Source organism: Natator depressus, chromosome 1 (assembly GCF_965152275.1).
Source record: "Natator depressus isolate rNatDep1 chromosome 1, rNatDep2.hap1, whole genome shotgun sequence".
NCBI classification, from domain to species: Eukaryota; Metazoa; Chordata; order Testudines; family Cheloniidae; genus Natator; species Natator depressus.
Genome location: NC_134234.1, coordinates 194,454,768 through 194,469,698, shown reverse-complemented (window position 1 = coordinate 194,469,698; position 14,931 = coordinate 194,454,768). Strand labels below are relative to the sequence as shown.

At 45.4% G+C, this 14,931-nt stretch overlaps 1 protein-coding gene across 1 annotated transcript in view; it reads right to left on the bottom strand.

The window, feature by feature from the left end:
- The window catches only part of ABI3BP (ABI family member 3 binding protein), a 316,616-nt gene that overhangs the window by 202,798 nt on the left and 98,887 nt on the right, over positions 1-14,931 (bottom strand). Inside the window, exons 3-4 of the mRNA XM_074973278.1 lie at positions 10,598-10,666; positions 1,572-1,704 (exon numbers count right to left, since the gene is read on the bottom strand). Of these exons, the coding sequence (XP_074829379.1) occupies positions 1,572-1,704; positions 10,598-10,666 (202 nt within the window). The remainder of the gene's footprint in view (positions 1-1,571; positions 1,705-10,597; positions 10,667-14,931) is intronic.

The following is a 14,931-nucleotide window of genomic DNA, read 5'->3' as shown; positions in this document are numbered from 1 at the left end:
TCTCTCCTTCCAGTTGCAGAGTTTGTGCTATGGCTATGGTTGCTGCCCAGGAATGTCGCAAGGGTGTAATCCCTGGTGAAAAAGGTGTCACAAAATTAAAACATGGAAGAAAGACTTAGAATCTTTTGTTAAATCAGCCGGTATTAGAGGTCACTAACAATGTGAAAGGATTTGCTCCTCCAGGGATTAAAAAGGCAACATTAAACCCACAATGAGGTGCCATCCTTTTTTTTAAACTGTGGGCTGAGTTGCATGAAGTTGAGCTGAGTTGCATCATGAAGCACGATTCCATTAAAAATAAATACAAACAATCTGTTTATATTTAATAGGATTATTTCTTATATTCCATTATAATTGCATATTTTATACCATAGGTATGCATGACACTTTAAAAATATGTAGAAAGATAAGATTCCCTTCCCCCTCAAATTTCCTATTCCATGGTCCTGATCCAAAGCCTACTGGAATTAACTGGAAGATCCCATTGGCTCTAATGGTCTTGGTTCATGTCCTAAAGGCTGGTCCAGTGGGTTAACATCAATAAGAGTTTTTGTATTTGCTTCACTGGGAGACTGACTGGGTTCTAAGTTAGAAAGATACAACAAAGGATCACCTGCAAGAGTAGGAGCAGATGGTGTCACAGTTATGAGTATTGGGGAGCTAAGCAAAAGAAGAGGGTTATAAGGAGGGATTTCAAGGAGGTTATCAATAGGGAAACTGTTCCAAACACAAGAAGTGGCAATGAAGGTACATGAGGTATAAAAGATGGCAGAATTTGTCCCTCTGTCACAAGTAGGAGGATACAAAGGGAGCACCAAGGAGAGAGATCTGGAAGAAACATACATCTTCACACCTACAAGAAAATATGAATTTTATTCATTTGCTGAGCACAGCATACAACTTTATGGCCTGCTCAGTTGACAAACTTACTGACTCTCTGAACTCTCTAGAAATTCCAACTTGTGAATATGCCAGGCCTTTCTGACGTGCTGACCCTCTCACATAAGTAGTTGGAACGGAACACAGAATTTCATAAAGCAAAAGACTTTTTTTTTTTGTTAAATAGGTATAATGCTAATCATTCATAGCTTCTATATGTACTGCAATATAAATAAAAATAAAATTCAGAAGATCAAATACAGGAAACAAAAATCCAGTATATTACAAAAGGATTGATTTGTTCTTTCTTCCATCAGCACTTCAGTGAAGGCTAATTTTACTCACTTGACCAGTTTTACAGTAGCATATTTCCATTGACTTCAGTAGAGTTACTCCTGATTTATACCAGTGTAACTGAGATAAGACTCAGGCACGGTGGCTCTACAACATAAACGACCCACAGTGAAATCACAAGATCAGCACTTTGGCATGTAAACACTTGCTTAAATCAGAACTTTAGGCAAGAAAGTGCTTGCTAATTGCTGATTTACACATACAGAAGAGAACCTTTGCTTCAATGATGTCACACTATTTGGCAGAATTTGGTCAGCCACTTATCTTCATGCCCTTTTCTTTTAAATGTTAACAAAATACTACATTATTTTCACTTAGCCTGTTTTTTGGTGTATTACCTGTCACTAGCACAGCTGCTCATTGCAGTCCAGTCATGCTGTGGATTGACTAGGATGCCCCAGGACAGGAAGACAGAGGTTGGGGTCAAAGTGCCAATCACCATCTGGAGAGGCTTTTGAGTCTTGGTCTTACCTGCATAAGACACATACAGACAATTCTATTTACACTTAGGTTTTCTCTATTCAGGGAGGAGATATTTGTGGCTGGATAAGAGAATGTAAGAATTATGATTTAATTTCTCCTCTAAATTCAAAGGCAAGGTATAATGCAAGTGAATTCAATCGTGACTTGAAGGGATCACCTCCCCACCACCCGCACGTGCCTCTCTTTAGTTATGAAAAAGAATATTCAATTTCCAAGTGAATATAGTTCTCCATATATCCCTAGCAAGGATCATCAATAATAATGAGTTATGCACAGGTCTGAAATAAAACAAAACCTTACAAACTTATTTCACTTAAGATTGATGACAAGCCTTGAGTGGTGCCTCTGTCTGGCGAGGACTGTCCCTCAATAATCAGGTAACTTAACTGCTCATCTCTTACACAATACTTGCAATTTAGCTTTACTCTGAACACAGTGGTGCAAACATCCCTCCAGATCAGAGGTTCCCAACCTGTGGGACGTGCATGCCCCTCTCGTGGGCACAATGTGGTTATCAGGGGTGTGTGGGGCTGCAGCTGGCCAGGTGTCCAGGCCTGGACAAGACAGCAGCAGGAAAAATGTACAGGGAATCCCCAGTGGTCTGGGAGAGGTGAGGGAGTGCAGCCCAGCTCCAACCCAGCAGCAGCATGCTGCTCTTCCCCTCCTCTCCTCCCTGACTGCTGGGGACTACCTGCGTGCTATTCCCGCTGCTATCTGCTCTAGCCCAGACACCTGGCCAGTCGCTGTCCTATGTATCTTAAAAAACTCTGGAGCCTGCGGGAGTCAGAGGTTCTGGCCAGGCAGGTGGGCGGGAGGGGGGAGGGAAGAAGGCAAGGGACTCTATTCTGTACCCCCATGGACTCCTCAGGGAATTGAGCCAGCCATGATTCTGCTGCTGCCCTGAACAGGAGCTGCCTGCTCTGCTCCCCTCAGTGAATCACTTTCTGCCCTGGACAGGAGGTGGCGGGGGCTGTTATGCGACTCCCATGGAGAAGAAGGATACAGCAAAAGAAAGATGAAGAACTTTTAAATAAAATTTTAAAAGCTAATACCTAAGGCTAGTGCAGTGATCTGAGGGTAGTGCTCTGCATTACCTGGCAAAAATCTTGGTTCAGTTTTCTGTTCATGCCTCTTGATCCTTAAATTGGAAGTACTATTCAGCCATTGGTAGGAGTTCCTCACCTCTTTATCAATGATACCTCCAAGGGTTAAGAAGTGTTTTTGCGCTCTAGCGGGATTTCCCAGCAAGTCCACAAGGAAGTGAGATTTGCTTTTCCAAGCAGTTTGCAGGTAGTAGGAAAATCTTGTAGTATGTGTGTTTTACACTACACCGATTAGGCGCATATTCACAGAAAACAAGTGGGATATTTTTTTCCATTTAGATGAAGTGTGCTGTGATATAATGTACTGGGGAATGTACAACATTTAAAAAAGAAAAGCAAAACTCCAAACATTTGTCTGATGTGCAGGCTAGCTTCCCCAGTCTCCCTGTTTTCTTAAAGGGTTTTTTTTGGGGGGGGGTTGTTTTCATAGTTCATTTATTTGTCAAACTTTTTGGCATATATCCTCTTTACAGTGAAATCACTTTCTAAATTTGCTTTCTGGGGAACCAAGGGTCACATGAACATGGAAATACAAGAAGAGAAAAGCCCATTTTTCGTCGGCAACTATTGTGTTTTATATAATTTTTAAATATTGATTTATTATATACTAAAGAACAGCCTTGCTATATCTTGAAACAGACATTTTCATTAATAGAAAAGCAATTTTAGGTCATTCTTAGAGGTTTCTAAATCTTTGAAACTCAACCTTTGAACCTTCTGAAGTAATTATAATTTCTCTTTGAGCTCTGTAAAGTTGGGCTCCAGCTTTACAAGTGTGCAGACTAGCCTCAGCCAATCCTGCAAGCATTGGAGATGAACTCTGGTATGTAGTGTCACAGAAGTACAAGAGATCATGTGACCATCATAAAGACTCATTTCTTCCCTGAGGCCCACATAAGCACAAACTCACATCAGTCCAATGCCTTCTTCAACTTAACACTTGAAGAGAGGAGAGAAAGGGGTGCGGTGGGGGGAATGTCTAAATTAACTCCACTTTTCCTCATTGTCTCCCAGTACATTTTGTCCTTTCTACATCTGTCTTTCAAGAGCAGGGAATGTCTTTAACTACTGTTTGTCAAATAAACAAAGCTTTTACAACAAGACAACAAGCAGTAATGCTTGAAATTCAAGGATGTTATTTTATCTAAATTAGGTCTTGCAACCGTAGTTAAAAAACATTTCATTCTGACATTGCAGAGTGTGGCAATGTTAATTTAAGTTATGCAGTGATGATGTTAAGAATGAGAGAATGCAAGTTTCAGAACTAAGTTTCCCCAGAGATCAAGACTGCTTGCATCTGGAGTTGTGGCCGAGCCCATTATTGCAAAGTTTGGATCAGAATCCAAAGTTATGCATACTGAGCAGTGTTTGATCAGGGAGCTTGGTTCAGGTCCATCTCTAGTGGGAATGACCCAATTAAAATTCCCCCTGACTGAAGCAGCTATTAAAATTAATACTCCTAAACTGTGGCTTTAGGCAGTTAATATTTTTAAATACTGTACCTGAATAGCTGTTAAATAGCAATCTGTTATCAAATATTTTCTATGTACATATAATGGAGAAAAATATTGCTTCATGACTACAAGGGCCCTGGCAAATATATTCGGCCCCAAAAAAATACAGATCATTAAACAAGTTCCATCTGAAAATCTCAAGTACTTTAAAAACATTAATCAATTATTCTTCACCACACCCACGTGAAGCAGAGAGTTATCTCCATTTTAAGATTAGGACCTAAAGTACTGAATGTTGAAATGACTTGCTAAAGGTCATACAGGAAGTCTGTAGCAGAGTCCAGAAACAGAACTCAGATTTTCTTATTACCAGACTTGCAGCTTTAGCCAGAAGACCATCCTTTCCCTTAAGCACCTTGTATTAGTGAAGTTGGTGTCTCTAATAATATATATTGTGACAAAGTTCCTCCTCTGCCTTGGTGGGTCCTGTGCTTATTGGCGGATTTTCTCGCCTCAGAGGTATACAGCAGCCCTCAGTTTGGCGTCGCTCAAATCTGCCGTTCACTCAGTTAGCCTCATCACTGGCCAGCATGGGGAAAGGAAGAACAATCCCCGCAGTCTCTGCTGATCCAGCTAGTGTATCGGGGAACAGGCCAGAGTCCTTCCCCTCTGGTGGAACCCACAGTCCAGTTCAACTCCTCCGGTATCAAGTAGGAAGTTGGGGGGATTGAGGGATGGGGGGGAACCCGAGCCAGCCCTCTACTCTGGGTTCCAGCCCCGGGCCCTGTGGATTGCAGCTGTCTACAGTGGCTCCTGTAACAGCTGCGTGACAACTACAACTCCCTGGGCTACTTCCCCATGGCCTCCTCCCAACACCTTTATTCTCACCACAGGACCTTCCTCCTGATGTCTGATAATGCTTGTACTTCTCAGTCTTCCAGTAGTACGCCTTCTCACTCTCAGCTTCTTGCTCCTCTTGCTCCCAGCTCCTCGCACGCACCACAAACTGAAGTGAGCTCCTTTTTAAACCCAGGTGCCCTGATTAGCCTGCCATAATTGATTCTAGCAGCTTCTTGATTGGCTGCAGGTGTTCTAATCAGCCTGTCTGCCTTAATTGTTTCCAGAAAGTTCCTGATTGTTCTGGAACCTTCCCTGTTACCTTACCCAGGGAAAAAGAACCTACTTAACCTGGAGCTAATATATCTGCCTTCTATCACTCTCCTGGAGCCATCTGGCCCGACCCTGTCACATATTCCCTCCCCACCCCCCACCACAGGGTTGGGCAACTTGGGACGTCAGGCAGTGTACCCGTGACAAGCCATCTGCATTGCCATGGTGGCTTCCAGCCCGGTGTTGTGTGGTGAATTGGAAAGGTGGTAGGGACAGGAACCATCTGGTCACCCTTGCGTTCTTCTCTTTATTTTGCTGCATCCACTGGAGGGGTGCATGGTCGGTCACAATGGTAAACCGTCGTCCCAGAAGGTAATAACGTAGTGTTTCCATAGCTCATTTCACAGCTAGGCACTCTCTTTCAACCATGGCATACTTCTGCTCTCTCGGGAGGAGTTTCCTGCTGAGGCAAAGAATTAGGTGTTCTTCATCTCCGACCATCTGCGATAGGACAGCTCCCAATCCTATTTCAGATGCATCAGTCTGTAAAATGAATTCTTTGTTGAAGTCTAGGGCTATAAGCACGGGGTTATTGCAGAGGGCTGTCCATAGATCCACGAATGCTTTCTCTGCGGCATCTGTCCACTTCATGTCCGGACCCCGGGCTTTTATCAGGTCTGTCAGGGGTCTCGCTCTGGTAGCAAAATGGGGAATAAATCGTCGGTAGTGCCCCACCACACCCAGGAATGCCCGGACTTGCTTTTTCCGATTCGGCCGGGGCCAATTTTGGATAGCCTCTAGTTTCTTTAGTTGGGGCTTGACCATGCCCCTTCCTACAATGTAGCGAAGGTATTTAGCCTCGGCCTAGCCCTTTAGCACACTTGGTTGGGTTGGCTGTGAGGCCAGCCTGTCTTAGCGTGTCCAGAACCGCTTCCACCTTTTCCAAGTGGGTTTCCCAGTTGGGGGTGTGAATAATCACATCATCTAGGTATGCTGCTGCATAACTGGTATGGGGCCATAGGAGCTTGTCCATAAGATGCTGGAAGGTAGCAGGTGCCCCATGCAGTCCAAAAGGAAGAACAGTATATTGAAACAGACCTTCTGGTGAAGAGAATGCCGTCTTTTCTTACGCATCTTTGGCAAGGGGAATCTGCCAGTATCCCTTTGTTACATCAAGGGTGGTCAAAAATCGGGCATTGCCCAGGTGGTCAACTAACTCATCAATACGGGGTATGGAGTATGCATCGAATTTAGATATCTCATTCAGCCGGCAAAAGTCATTACAAAACCTAGTGGTGCCATCGGGTTTGGGCACCAACACAATCGGGCTTGACCACTGACTGTGGGACTCTTCGACGACTCCCAACTCCAACATCCTTTTTACCTCTGCCTTGATCTCCTCCCTTTTTGCTGCTGGGACCCGATAGGGCCTTAAAGTTACCTTTGCCCCAGGGTCTGTGATAATGTGGTGATATGCTTTGGTGGTCCAACCTGGTTTAGTTGAAAACACGTCCTGGTATCGGTTGATCATCTCAGTTACCTCCTCCTTCTGGTTTGGTGTCAGATCAGTAGATATCCTAATCTGCTCCTGCATATTATTTCCCTGGATCGGGGTCTCTTGGGCCACCACACACGCCTCTCATTGGTGCCAAGGCTTTAAGAGGTTAATGTGATAAATTTGTTCTTGTTTCCGGCGTCCTGACTGCCACACCTTGTAGGTTACTTCCCCCACGGGTTCAACCACCTCATAGGGCCCCTGCCATTGGGCCAAAAGCTTGCTTTCTGCCGTGGGTACCAATACCAATACCCGATCCCCTGGCTGGAACTGTCAAACTTTTGCCTGTCGATTGTAATTGGTTCACTGGGCCTCCTGCGCCTTTTCCAAATGTTCCCATACAATAGGGGTGACCTGGGCTATCTGTTCTTGCATCTGCAACACAGGGTCAATTATATTTCTCCCCTCATTGGGTTCCTCTTCCCAGATTTCTTTTGTGATACCTAGTATGCCACGGGGGAGGAGTCCGTACAATAACTCAAAGGGGGAAAACCCAGTTGAGGCCTGAGGTACCTCCCGGATTGCAAACATAAGGTAGTGTAGTCGGGTGTCCCAATCCTTCCCATCCCGACTTACCACTTTCCTTATCATTGCCATGAGGGTTCGGTTAAACCTTTCTACCAGCCCATCGGTCTGCAGATGATAGACTGAAGTTCTCAGGGTATGGATATGGAGCAGTGTACAGATGTCCTTCATTAGCTTCAACATAAATGGGGTACCTTGGTCTGTTAATATCTCCTTTGGTAGCCCCACTTGGGCAAAGATCCCCACCAACTCTTTAGCTATCCTTTTAGAGGCCACATTCCACAGGGGGATGGCTTCTAGGTAACGAGTAGCAGGTCCCGGGCTGTCTTCCCCAGGGGTCCCACTAGATCCATGGCTATTCGCTCGAAGGGGACCTCTATGATGGGAAGGGGTCCTAAAGGTGCCCTCAAGTGGCGACGGGGACTGTGCAGCTGGCACTCCGGGCAGGACACACAGTACCTCCTCACTTCTTCATGTACTCCGGGCCAGAACCCGGACCCGTGCCAGGGTCTTCTCTACCCCCAAATGCCCCCCAAAAAGATGACTATGGGCAAGACTTAATACAGCATTCTGGTGTTTTTGAGGTACTAGGATCTGCTGTACCTTCTGCCCCTGTACTGATGCAACCCGGTATAAGAGATTCTTCTTCATTATGAAGTAGGGTCCTGGTCCCTGGGTTTTCCCTTCCACGGAGACCCCATCTATTTCGGTCACCTCCTTCCTAATGTTGTCGTACCTTGGGTCTTCAGCCTGGTCCTGTCCAAAATTTCCTCTCCCGGGGCTAATCTGCCCGAGATCTAGGGGGCCAGTCTCTGTTGCCTCTACTGGTTCAGAGGCGTTAGGGTGTGGGTCAGAGTCGGGTGCTTCTCCCTCCTAGGTGGCCTCCTTTTCAGCTGCTTGGGTCCGCCTACCTACGAGAGCGGCCCTCTGGCTTTGGGTCAGTATTCGGGTTCCCAAGGCCTTAGCTGCCCTCCTTTCCCTTTTCGACTTTCTACCCTGTCTGGAAGTGGAGAACAAATCTGGGCATATTTCAGAGAAGATTGGGGGTTGACAGTCTACTGTGGATGCCTCACTGACTTCAGGGTTTCCCCCTTTCTTCAATTCCCCTACCGGGAGTAAGTCTCCAAACCCTGGGAAGTCCCTCCCTATGAACACCGGGTATGGGAGTTTAGGGACTACACCTGCTGCTACCTCAGTAATGTTCCCCTGAAACTCGATTTTTTCTGGGATGGTGGTGTAATAACCAACTGTCCCATGGACGCATGTTATCCCCGTACACGTAGCCCACAGCAGCTGACTACGCTTCACGAGCTTCCCTGAGACAAGCATGATAGCACTCCCCGAATCAACCAGTGCTGTGGTCTCGACCACATTTAGCTTCATTGGTCTGGTGTACGTATGTGGGGTTAGTGAGACCCCCACAAGGTGGATTAGGGAGCATGGGTCTGCCCAGTTCCCCAGGTTACACTGCATAGGCTCCTCAGCATTGGGACACTGTGCACCTATGTGTCCCCACTCCCCAAAGGCGTAACATCTGTATGGAGCCCTAGGCATTCCCTGGTCTCTTGGTTTGGGCAGTCTAACATCACGATCCTCTTTCCCCTCAGTGCTCCTACTCTTTGTAGCTTCTGGTGGGCCTTCAGCCCCTCTCTTTTTCCACCTGGGCTCTCCTGGTGGCCCAGTCACCCGAGCTCTAGGGCTTGGTGCTGCTAGTTTAACCCAGGGTGCTTCTTCCTTAACTGGTCGGGTCAGCTCCCTCGCCGTCCTTCACCTCTCTACCAGTGCGACAACCTTGTCGTAGGTGGAGGGTTCGTTCTGGCTTACCCAGGTGCGAAGGTCTGATGGTAGTCCTCTCATGTACCGGTCGATGACCAGAACCTCTAGTATCTCCTCCGGACTCTGGGACTCAGTTCGCAACCACTTTCATGTGAGATGGAAGAGGTCAAACAATTGGGACCGCGGGGTTTTGTTTTCCTGGTACCTCCACTCGTGATACCGCTGGGCCCGCACTGCGGTCGTACCCCAGATCTGGCCAGGATCTCTGCCTTCAGCTGGGGGTAGTCTGCCGCAGCTTCTTCAGGCAGATCATAGTAGGCCTTCTGGGCCGCCCACACAGGAATGGGGTGAGGATGCCAGACCACTGATCTCGAGGCCGGGCCTCCCGTAGGGCTGTCTTCTCAAAGGCCAGGAGGTACGCCTCTACATCATCCTCCCCTGTCATTTTCTGCAGGCAGCTGCTGGCCCGCATGACCCACGTGCCATCATGGCCGCAATTCAGCTCTGTAAGGGCCTTTACCTGGTTTACCAGTTCCCGCAAAATAGCATGGTCTCGGGCAGCCTGGTCCATCAGCAGGCGATTAGTCTCTTGTTGCAGCCGCACTGCCTCCTGTTAGGCGGCTGCCTGGACACGGGTAGCCTCCTGCTGGGCAGCCATGGCTTGTATCAGTGCCTGCACTACCTCCTCCATTGTGGTGAAAAAAAACAATAAACCCTCTCCTTTTTTTTTTTTTTTTTTTAAAAACACCACCACCACCCTCCTTCTTCCATCGCTCTCTGCACACCAAATCCCACTTCTCACACCAGTTGTGACAAAGTTCCTCCTCTGCCTTGGTGGTGTGACCCTGTCACAATATGTAAAGACCCTTTACTTTATCAATGGAGTGCATTAAAATTTCTTCGGGAGAAAGATTCCTAACTGGCATTTTGGGGAGATTATAAAAACATTAATCTCCTATCCAACCCAAACCCAAGAATTCCAAAGATTATACATCAGTATATTTCAAGACAGAATCCACTGTTTATAATTGTGTATCAACATTCCACTAGCTATGGCAACTTGTCATATGCATTTTTGATCCCCATATTCTAGAAAAAAGAAATATGTTAAATCTCAGTTTTCATAATGAGAACTTCTTATAAAGAAGGACCTCCGAAAACTGCATCTAAGTTTCTTAATCAGAAAATTCCTGAGTGAATACTGGGTAGATGTACATGCCTACATTTTTATTTTAATCATGCAAATGTGGAATTTGGTCATCCAATTCAGAAAATTTGGTTCTTTCAGACAAACTAAATAAAAACAATATTCTGTCTTCATTTGACTGTATATAAAAAATGTGGTAATATTACAGTACCTGAGCAGGTTTTCTTGTGATTTGGAATGGGTGCAGGTCGCACTGTAATCAAGTATCTTGGCTCGGCATCTGGAAATAACAATTTGGTAATTAGTTTAATTCACAATTTGTTTTTTAAAATGATCAATTAATTATTCCTGGTGAATAGTGGAATATTCAAACAGCATTTAACAATGTCTGTAATTTTTTTCCAGTCTATGGCACAGATTTACCTTATGATTTATTCACCGGCAATTCAGAAACATTCTAGGCACTAGTAGAGAGATTTAAGAAAACAAAAAAGACATATCCCTACGTGAAAAAAATTACCATCTAAACAGACATTCCAAAAGAGAGCCGAAGCAGGGTACTAGGTGATGGGACACAACGTTTTTAGCTACTCTACTAGGGCTACATGTTATTTGCTTACAGACGGAACAAGTGAGCAAAGTTAGTAGCAAGAGGAAGAGATGATGACAGAAAGGGAAGCAGCGGGATGGGGCACAGGGAGTGGAGCAGAGAATGGAATCCAAAGGATTCTGACCATAGGCACTGACTCCGTGGGTGCTCCAGGGCTCAAGCACCCACGGGGAAAAAAATAGGGGGTGCTCAGCAGCCACTAGCCACATCTGTATGGCGGGGCCGCCCGTCAGCTGTTTGGCAGCTGGAGAGAGGTGCTCAAGGGCAGGAAGAGGGGGAGCGAGGGCGGGGTCTCAGGGAAGAAGAGCGGGGGTGGAGCACCCACTGGGAAAATTAAAAGTCAGTGCCTGTGATACTGAGGCTTGGTCTACACTGCAGAGTTAGGTCAACATAAGACAACTTATGTCAGCCTAACTATGTCAGTGTCTACACGACAGCCTTGCTCCCGCCGATGTAAGTGCCCTAGTACACCATCATCATAACTCTGGGCAAGTCTACAGTACAGTGATACGTTGGCGTAGTTGCATCAATGCAGCTGTGCCGCTGTAGCATGTCTGGTGAAGACGCACTATGCCCACAGGAGAACACTCTCCCATCAGCATAATTACTCCACCATGGCAAGAAATGTAAGTGATGTCGGCTGGAGACAAGCTATGCTGGTGGAAGAGCATCCCCCACCGACGTAGTGTTGGTTTGCACAGTGCGAAAATTGCGACGCTCGGGGAGTGGAGAGGGCTTTTTCACATCTCTAATTGACATAAGTTAGATCAACTTAAGCGGTAGTGTAGATGTGCCCTCCACCTCCACAAGAGGTGTAGAGCTTATGATGGTGTAGTGGGGGCAACGAAGTGTATAAGCGACAGACTGATATTTAACCATTTAATACTTGCATGATCTAGTGGCCACTGCAAAGCAGTGGGAGTCAGATGTGCTCACTTCTATTCTTCACTCCACCACTGACTGAATTTGAACTTTGAGCAAGTCATTTGGCATGTGCCTCAGTTTCCCCCTCTGTAAAATTAAATGTGTTACTTACCCCTCTCAAAGAGATACTATGAGGTTTAATTAAATTGTTAAATGCTTTGATAATTCTGAATAAAGGCACTAGATAAATGCAAGTAGTGTTATTATGAGCTCCTTTGGGCCAGGACTATGTCTTATGCATAGCACGACAGGCACTACTCTTTATTAGGATCTCTGGCTACTGTTAGAATACAAATAATATTTTTAATGTGACAGCTGAGCTATTGTTAGCAATTTTCTTGCCAGACAAATATGCATTTTCCATAGTTTCAAATGTTTACATTTATTTAAATTTATTGTCAACACTCAGTATCCTGGTTTTCTATTTTCATTTATTAAACTACAAAGTTCTCATAAAAATTTTATCCTTAAGTGAAAGATGTGGTGTTAAGGTTGAGGCTACATTTTATTTTTTTTAATATACAGTGCAACTTGTTACAATAGCTAAAGATGGAACATTTAAATAACAAAAACAAATCTCATAGCCATTAGCCCTCACGAAATAAAATCAAAGGGTTTCAAACAGATGAGAATTTTGTTTTTAAACTGAGCCCTGCTAAAGTAGCATTAAGTTTTCATAAAGCTAGAGTTGCAAATCAGAACTACAGCTGTTTTCAAGTGTCAGAGTCATTTGCTGGCTAGCTGGACTGATTGATTGAGAGCCAGCTTGTAAATTCTTTGGAAATACTGCTCTTCATAGGAAACAATGAAATGAAGCAAATAAAGCAAAATCAAACCTTGCTGTTATTTTTATACCCAGGCTAACAAATTCTCAGTATGTTTGATAGAACCTTCAAGAGCACAAATGCACGTTGTGAGAGGCTGCAGTTCAAGTGATGTTCCAGCAGTGAAAGCCAGATAACTTCACCCCACAGCTTAGAATAATAAACTGTTTGATTAAAACAATGTTCAGAGGGGAGGAGTGTTTATAGTTTTGGGAAACTTATCTTCAGAAAAAGGAAGGAAATCCTTCTTCCTGAGACATCAGAGATCAGATAAACCAATCTTTCTACTCCTTTAAAACATACAATCCCCCTTTCTGCTCTCAGATATGGCTGCACAACTCTAACAGAAATCACGGGAGTTGGGTAGGCATATTTGAGGGCAGAATTTGGCCCACAGTAAATTGATCTGGACTGTTTTTCCTATAATTTTAAATATGGGTGTCAACATAAAATTAATTGGGCTACTATAAGATACAATGGGCCAAATTTGTCCTTAGTGAGGGATCCTGCAGCCCAATTGCCCTAGGACCCCAAAATCATTATGCAATACAAAGCAGTACTGCAATTAAAAGAAACCCACAGAGAAGAACTCTCATTGGTGTTCTACATAAATACATAAAGAAAGGGCCAGGGAAAAGCTGTTTTTTTTTTTTTAAAAAGTGTGTGGGGAGGTGCCGGAAGAATCTTAGAATACCACACCTGATGCCTTCTCTGTATTGGAAAAGTTGCTTGGATTTTCAGTTGATTTAATTAAATCAACACAATTAAATAGGTAGAAACCCATAACACAGATGTACTTAAACTAATTTAATGCTTGCTTTTAAATGGGTTCAGACTGTATCTGAATAAAAAGAAACTGAATGTAGTGAAGTTAATCTGGTTTAACACTATCTGCATTAGGAATTTGAACTGATTTAACAAGATCGATTTTAAACCAATTTTAGTTAACTGATGCAAATTTTCAGTGTACACAAAACCTCAATCAGGAACAAGAAATGTAGTGCAAATTAAACAGGAACTGACCCAAAACTTCATTCATCCCACAGTTTGAAACAAAACATTTTTGATGTTTGAAAATTATTATTACCGAGAAAAAGTTATGGCACTGCCTTTATCTAACAATCTCAAAACTCTTTAAACCATTAGTTCATTAAACTTACAACAGCCCTGTGAGGTCAGTATTATTAATACGAAATTTTACAGATGGGTAAACTGAGAGAGGAGAGATTAAGACCTTACATTTTCAAAAGACTTCATTTTTGGTGCCCAATTCAAGATATTAAGTGCCTGGATTTTTGCACCTACAGCTCCCACTGAAATCAACTGGAATTGGGAGGTTCTTAACACCTATTAAGAACAGTCCATCAGTTTCTCAAGTTGGGACAGCCAAAACAGGGGTGTCCAAAATTAGTGGGCCTGTCTTGCCCAGCCCTTGAGCTCCCCACCAGGGAGGCTAGCCCCTGGCCCCTCCCCCACTGTCCTCCCTCCCCCACAGTTATGCCGCAGCGCTCTGGGCGGCGGGGCTGCACGCTCCTGCTGGGCAGCGTGTCTGGCTCTGGCTGGGCGGCGCAGCTCCAGGCATGCTGCTCTGAGCTGCTTGGTCAGGGGGCCAGGGCCGGCAGGCAGTCAGGGGGCGGTTGGATAGGTATGGGAGTCCTTGGGGCGGCTGGATGGGGCGGAGGTTCTGGGGGGGCAGTCAAGGGACAGGGAACAGGGGGAGATGGATAGGCGTGGGAGTCCCGGGGGGCCTGTCAGGGGGCGGGGGTGTGAATAGGGGTTGGGGCAGTCAGGGAGCAGGGGGGTTGGATAGGGGGTGGGGGGCTGTTAGGGGGCAGGGGGTCCTAGGATGAGGCGGTCAAGGGATAATGAGCAGGGAGGGTTGGATGGGTGGGGGGCTTTGAGGGGGGCAGTCAGGGGGCGGGAAGTGGGAGAGGGCGGACAGGTGGCAGGAGCCAGGCTGTTTGGGGAGGCACAGCCTTCCCTACCTGGCCCACCATACAGTTTTGCAACCCCAATGTGGCCCTCGGGCCAAAAAGTTTGCCCACCCCTGTACTAAGAGTTCCTTTTCCCAGACCTGATGAAGAGCTCTGTGTAGCTCAAAAGTTCATCTCTCACCAACAGAGGTTGGCCCAATACAAGAAACAACCTCACTGACTTTGCCTAAGATCACACAGTTAGTGGCTGAGC